Below are 7891 nucleotides of genomic sequence, written 5' to 3' on the forward strand. Positions count from 1 at the left end.
ACTGGTTCTGGCCACACCAGCATCTCAGCTCAGACAGGGGCTTCAGTTAATGCTCCTGAACTCACTGGCAACACATTTTATGGTCCAGTGCATTTAAATGTCACCACTCCTCATTCTATACAAGAAGGTAAATGAATCCATCTGAAGTCCTGTAACCATGGTCTCCATTGCTTTTTGATAAATCAGTCTTAAATAATGATGAATCAGTCTCAAATAAACATTAAAAAAGACTTGGTAATGATTTATATTACAGAACTGTTCACCACATTATCCACTGCCTGTTTTTTCTTTTAACAAAACAGTTTTTAAAAAAATCAACAGTCATAAATCTGTTTATCTTTCAGGGGAAGCAGCTACAAAAGACCAATGTGGTAAAAAATGTTTAAGTATATTTTATATATATGGGAAATGGGAGCATCAGTTGGTGGGTTGCATTATACTAGTTGTCCCAGATTTCAGCACATATATTTATATCCAAACATTTAATGTGACTGTTTATATTGATCTCTTGTTTAATCACAGAGCTGAACACAGAAAGCAGAGAACCTCTGCTATCTTTACTCTAAATGTTTCCCAAATTTTTCCTCTTTTTTTCAACAATTCAGATACACAAGAGCATTCAGTCAAAACAAACCTAAAGCACAGCCTTAAAATGAAATATGGCTCGATTCATGAAGGAAACCCTGCGACAAACACGAATGATGAATGTAAGCTCCTAAATGCCATCTACACTGAGCTCTACATAGTGAAGGGAGGAACAGGAGGAGTTTGTAATGAACATGAGGTGATACAGGCTGAAGCAGCATCCAGGAGACATGACGAAGAGGAAATTCCAGTCAAGATCTCTGACATCTTTAAAAATGGACCTGATCAACAAAATCACATCAAAAAAGTTTTGACACTTGGGATTGCCGGTGTGGGAAAAACCGTCTCAGTGCATAAGTTTATTCTAGACTGGGTTGAGGGTGGAAGCAACCAGGATATAGACTTTATTTTCCCTATTCCGTTCCGCAGTTTGAACTTGATGACAAAAAGAGACTGTAGTCTGATGGAACTGCTTCACCGATGTTTCCCAGACACAGCCTGTATGAAATCCCTCCCGTTAGAGAAGAGGAGAGTCATGTTCATCTTCGATGGCCTCGACGAAAGCCGGCTTCCTTTGAACTTCTCAGAAAATGAAATAGTGAGTGACATTATGGAAGAAACCTCAGTGGATCTTCTGATCACAAACCTTATTAAGGGGGAAATGCTTTCTTCAGCTCTCATTTGGATAACCTCCAGACCTGCAGCAATGGACCAGATCCCTCGTGAATACATCCAGCAGGTAACAGAGGTGAGAGGGTTCACAGACATACAAAAGGAGGAATACTTCAGGAAAAGAATCAGCGATCAGGACCAAGCCAAAAGTATCATCTCGCATATTAAGAAATCAAGAAGTCTTCACATCCTGTGTCACATACCGGTCTTCTGTTGGATCTCAGCCACTGTGCTCAAAAAGATGTTGGGTGAATATGACAATGGAGATATACCCAAAACTTTAACTGAAATGTACATACGTTTTCTACTCTTTCAATCAAAAATGATGGAAAAGAAATATAAAGAGGCAGAATCAGGGATACTGAAGCTTGCTGAACTTGCATTTCATCAGCTGGAAAAGGGGAACCTGCTGTTTTATGAGGAGGACCTCAGTGAGTGTGGCATTGATGTCAGACAAGCTTCAGTCTATTCGGGATTTTGCACACAGATCTTTAAAGAGGAGGAGGAAGTTTTCAGCTTTGTGCATCTGAGTGTTCAAGAATGTCTTGCTGCAGTTCATGTGTTCCTCTTATTCCTTGAAAGCAAGAGTAATCCACTGCTTCACAGTTCAGCAGAGAAACTGCAATGGCTGTTGAGGCACAACATGTGTGACCTCCACAAGACTGCAGTGAAAAGAGCGTTACAGAGTAAGACTGGTCACCTGGACCTTTTCCTCCGCTTCCTCCTTGGCCTTTCACTGGAGTCTAATCAGAGGAACCTTAAGAAACTGCTACCACACGTGAAGATCAGACCAGAGAGTGTGAAGGAAACAGTAGAGTACATCAAGAGGAAACTCAATGAGGATATCTCATCAGAGAGGAGCATCAATCTTCTCTATTGTCTGAGTGAGCTGAAAGATGACTCACTCTTGTCAGAAATCCAGAATAATTTGAGCTCAGGATGTCTTTCATCAGAGAAACTCTCATCTGCCCAGTGGTCAGCTCTGGTGTTTGTTCTGCTGATGTCAGAGGAGACTCAGGAAAAATTTGAACTTAAGAAATACAGAGGATCAGAAGAAGGTCTGAAGAGATTGTTACCCATAGTGAAAAACACCAGGCGGGCTTTGTAAGTTATTGTTTAAGACAGTTCTTGCCTCAAGAATGAAAATATTCATTTATTTCAATCTTGTTAAAGATATTTTCAGATAGGCCAATCCTATCTGTCCATTTGATTGACAGGAGAAAGGAACTGTGCATAATGAGTTAGTTTAGATTTGAGCTGGGCATTCTGCATGTCATATTTGATGGAATAATGTAATATTGTAATATTCAACACTTATAATAGATTAGTTTGTAAAATTGGAATATCCGTTGTGGTTGGAGGGCCATTTGCACAACAGCCCTGTGCTTGAGAAACACCCTGCTGGTGTCCAGGCAAACAAGTTTCACATCCTGCTGCTTTATTACAGCTGTAATTTTCCATTTCTGTGAGGGTCCATGTGGACAGAGAAAAGTGGCAAAACAATGTTTTGTTTTTGGGCAGTTAGTCTGTTACAACATTACTGAACTGAATTTCATAATTTATGTATAGACTTGAATCAAATGTATTGGATTTTTTCTTTAAAGGAATTGAGAGGTATGGATATTTTTTTATCTGGCTGTACTTTGTTTTTTGTGGAGGAGGTTATTAATCCTCTTCTATTGTAGACACTTGTCACCCTTTATTTTGTTAGTATTTCACATTGACCATATGACTTTTTAGGGGGAAGCACAACAATGTGTAATGGCAAATCCAAACATAGACACTCGCTACTTCTTAAAATCAGTGAACTTGTTTCAGGACAAGAGAATGACCACACTTTGTAGGCATTGCTGTGCCACTTTCACATTAAATAGGTATATTAGTCTTTGAAACAGCTAAAATGTTTTGCCCTGATCTGTGTAAGGTTAATGGTTAAAAAACTGGAGCTCTTCGTCTCAAAGGTAGAGTTTTCTCCAGAGGAGAAATGACTTTTGCAGATCCAAAGTCTACCAAAGTCTACCAACCCACATTCAGGCACAAATATCAGCAGGTCTGGAAAAAGCTAGATGTGAGTTAGGGATGTCATCAAATCCTAAGTATGAGGATACTTAGTCACTTAAGATGGTTAGATTTCTGTGAAAGAAATAAAACTAAGATTTTAACTACAGCATGTCGTCTGTCTGCCACTGAGGGGAATTTCGGTGACCTTAAACTAACCCTGAAGTGAAGAATGACAACCAGTCAAACCAGTGCTCCAGTATTTAAATGGAATGTTAATGTTAATGATTTCTCTCTCTCTCTCTCTCTCTCTCTCTCTCCTTCACTGTCTTGAGACTTAATGGTTGTAATCAGTATGTAACACTATGTCTGTGAAACTGTATATTCACAGTATTATGAATTACCTGTGGTTTATTTGGTAGCATTTTGTAGTGTAACTGATTTTACTAATTGAATTTGTGCTGTTGGATAGACTCCCCTGCTCCCCCTACCTTGGGCTTCCAGTGGGGAGACTTTTAGAAAACCTAACCCCGCCCCCCTCCCCATCTCGTACTGCTGAGTGGGAGACCTTCCCAGGCAGTAGCCTACCTAGCTCACTAGAATTAGGGCGCCTACTCCGACAAGGTTGACTGACCCACGCGGTGACATGATATCATTGACGTGACGTGCAAATGACTGATAGAAAACTGATCGAGCAAATGTCACCATTCCAAATTTTTTATTTCATCTATGGGCGCCCCCGGCTGCCCACGGCAAGTGCCGCCCTGGCCACCTGTCCGCGTCGCCTGTGCCTAAATCCGCCCCTGTTGACCATATTACTTTAATCATATTACTTTAACCATATTAAGTTAACCATTTTACTTCAACCATATTAAGAGAGAATGACCATACTTTGTAGACTGTGCCACTTTCACATTAAATAGGTATATTCGTCTTTGAAACAGCTAAAATGTTTTCCCCTGATCTGTGTGAGGTGAACCGTTAAAAACTAGAGCTGCTCATCTCAAAGGTAAAGTTTTCTCCAGAAGAGAAATGACATTTGCAGGTCTAAATCAAGTCTATCGACCCTCATTCCACCACAGATGTCTGCAGAAAAGAAAAAGCAAAGACTGTGAGTTAGATGGGTTAGATTTCTGTGAAGGAAATGGAATTAAGATTTTAACTACAGTATGTCTCCTGGCTACCACTGAGGGGAGTTTTGGCCACCTTAAACTAACCTTTAAGTGAAGAATGATGACCAGTGAAGTTAGTACTCCAGTATTTAAATGAAATGTAAATGATTTCTCTCTCTCTCTCTCTCTCTCTCTCTCTCTCTCTCCCTCTCTCACTCTCTCTCTGGCACTTTCTTAAGACTTAATGGCTGTAATCTCACTGCGGAGTCCTGTTTAACAATAGCCTCAACTCTTCAGTCATCAACTTCCCTGAGAGAGCTGGACCTGAGTAGCAATCCCCTTTGGGATTCAGGAGTGAAATGGCTTTCTGCTGGACTGGTGAATGCACATTGTAAACTGGAGACACTGAGGTTAATATTTGTCAGAAACACCGAATACAGAATTTTTAATGACTTTTCCTGAACTGATATTGTGAATGTTCCAAAGTGGCCTATGTTTTGCTTGGCAGTTTAGGCTTTGATATGGTAAGATTCATTTCTTCAGAGGATATAGCAGGAGTCTTTGTAGGAGAAGTCTGGCCACATATGACCGGGCTCCTAACACTCTCTTTCTCCTCCTCTTTCCTATCCCAATCTCTCTAGACTTGCTGCCTGTAAACTATCTAAGAATTCATGTGAAACTATAGCCACTTTTCTGCAACGAGAAAATTCACTTCTGAAAGAGTTGGACCTGGGAAACAATGGTCTTGGGGACTCAGGAGTGAAGCTGCTGTCTGATGGTCTGGAAAATTCACACTGTAAACTGGAGACACTGCAGTGAGTATGAGTCAGACTGGAATTACAGACCCTTGGGAGATGTGATAGTCAGTGCCTGGCCCATACATCAAATAAATACGTCATCATATAAACGTATAATCATTAAAAAAAAATGAAAAAAGAGAGAAAAACAATCTCTTTCCCCTTTTTAAATTGGAGTTGCAGTCAACAATTTCCACAATGGCATTATAGCTGTATCAGAGTATGAGGGTGAAAACTGGCTTTCCCCAAAACAGATATCTCTTCTTTTCACTTGAAGTTCATTCATCTCAGTTTACATTCACCTCCACGTAAATGTAACATGCATGGTTGCCCAGAGTATTACCCATAAATTCTCCTGCAAATATGTATGTGACCTATTCACACTAGGAATTGCTGAAGCATGATGGCATGCAACACCGTGTCGTATGAAATGTGGAACGGTGTGAAATCTGGAATGGGTGCGTCATGTGACTCATTTTCACAGGAAACTTTGTCGGCAATGAGTTTCTTGTTATTTAAGCAACGAAACACCAATTACATAAAACACCATTGAAGAAATTGACATACAATATCACATTTACAGGTTCTGAGAAAAATCAAACTAAATTTATGATTAGGATCTTCATCACAACTTCACCGAGGGCACCCAATAATGTGAAAGGACAGCCCTGTGACCAAATCCCCCAGGTGCATAAGCACAAGACTGGGAATAGTATATATGATGGTCTAGAACACTAAAATATCCATTCTGCAAATAAACTGGTTCATTTCCTTACAGAATAAATCTGATGCCTCGTGCTAGGACTTCATCTTTAATGGTTTATTCCAGAATAAATTTGATGTTTTACACGTTTAACATCTGTGTACCAAACAGCATAAAACTTCAGTTGTAAGAAAATGGCTGAAAACGTGTTTAGATTTTTTTCCCACCATCAAAGCTGTATAATGAGGTTGTGTAGCATGAAATGTTTTTTTTTTTTTTTTTTAACATTTACAACAATAAAAATTTACAGCAATAATTCTGTTCATGTAGACATTTAATATACATCTCGTATCATCCGTGCCATGTACAATCAGTTTATAGAGCCAAGGTATACAGACGGGCCATTGCTTGTCTCTGTTACCAGGTTCGGGTAGCCAAATGTATTGGATTAGGTAAGGGATTAGGTACACCACAAAACTGGCATTTAATTCTTTCATTCTTTTCATTCTGTTGTGTCTTTAACAGCCATTTCACATTTTGGTGGCTCCAAATGTGATGGTTTACATTGATAGCAGTCGACACCACGTGACGCATTTCCTGTGAAAATGGGTCACGTGATGCACCCACTACAAATTTCATACCGTTCCATATTTCATACGACACAGTCGGTTTTGCGCTTGGAGACACCTGACACATCTATCGCTCTCACGGTGATCATAATTCGTGACTCCACCCTAACCCTAACCCTGACCATGATTTGTGACTCCACCCTAACCCTAACCCTGATCATGATTTGTGACTCCACACTAACCCTAACCCTGACCATGATTCGTGACTCCACACTAACCCTAACCCTGACCATGATTCGTGACTCCACACTAACCCTAACCCTGACCATGATTCGTGACTCCACACTAACCCTAACCCTGACCATGATTCGTGACTCCACACTAACCCTAACCCTGATCATGATTCGTGACTCCACACTAACCCTAACCCTGATCATGATTCGTGACTCCACACTAACCCTAACCCTGATCATGATTCGTGACTCCACACTAACCCTAACCCTGATCATGATTCGTGACTCCACACTAACCCTAACCCTGATCATGATTCGTGACTCCACACTAACCCTAACCCTGATCATGATTCGTGACTCCACACTAACCCTAACCCTGATCATGATTCGTGACTCCACACTAACCCTAACCCTATGTGTTCTTTCCCCAGTGTCACATGTCCAGCATTGCCAAAAAATACCTGTAAAACAACGACACTGCCTCTCGTTTTAGAGTCTGCCAACTCTTTCTCCTCTCCCTGTAGATTGGCTAACTGTAAACTCTCCAAGCACTCATGTGAGACTTTAGCTTCAGTTCTACAGTCACCAAACTGCACCCTGAGAGAACTGGACCTGAGTAACAACAACCTCCAGGATCCAGGAGTGAAGCTGCTCTCTGCTGGGCTGGGGAATCCACACTGTAAACTGGAGACACTAAAGTCAGTTTTAATCAGGAACTGAAAATGTAGTATTTAAAATGATTTTTATCTAAACCCTCATGTACTGTATCTGCCCTGGGACATTTCTGAATAAACAGATAGATGTTTATACTGTTATTTAAATAATTCTTATATATGATTTATTGCAAACTGTAAATTTACAGAGTTCTGATTTGTTCCTGGACTTCACAGATGAATGTTGAATTTGTTGTAGCCATAGCAGTAATGCCAAGCTTTCCTTTGTTGCTATGGCGTTTATAATGGTAGGTGATTCGCAGATCTACTCTAAGGCCAGGTATGCATCCTCATTATTGAATCTCCTCTATAGAGGCTGAGATGGGATCTAAAGGGATCTTTAATACTAAGACACAAAATGTGTTTTATCAGCACACACTGATGCTGTACCAAAGTTTATTGTAGGACAGGAAGATGTTATGACTGTTAGCAGGAGTTTTGAGAGCATATGGAGAGTCCTCTTCTGCTGAAGCTCAGTGAGATAAAAGTCCAGGATTCATCAGCGGCAC

At 40.4% G+C, this 7891-nt stretch overlaps 1 protein-coding gene across 1 annotated transcript in view; it reads left to right on the forward strand.

The window, feature by feature from the left end:
- Window positions 1-652: 652 nt before the first annotated feature.
- LOC115817093 (NACHT, LRR and PYD domains-containing protein 12-like) overlaps window positions 653-7891 on the forward strand; it is a 15877-nt gene continuing 8638 nt past the window's right edge. The window contains exons 1-3 of the mRNA XM_030780339.1: window positions 653-2361; window positions 5009-5182; window positions 7194-7367. Of these exons, the coding sequence (XP_030636199.1) occupies window positions 653-2361; window positions 5009-5182; window positions 7194-7367 (2057 nt within the window). The remainder of the gene's footprint in view (window positions 2362-5008; window positions 5183-7193; window positions 7368-7891) is intronic.

Source organism: Chanos chanos, chromosome 7 (assembly GCF_902362185.1).
Source record: "Chanos chanos chromosome 7, fChaCha1.1, whole genome shotgun sequence".
Taxonomy (NCBI): domain Eukaryota; kingdom Metazoa; phylum Chordata; class Actinopteri; order Gonorynchiformes; family Chanidae; genus Chanos; species Chanos chanos.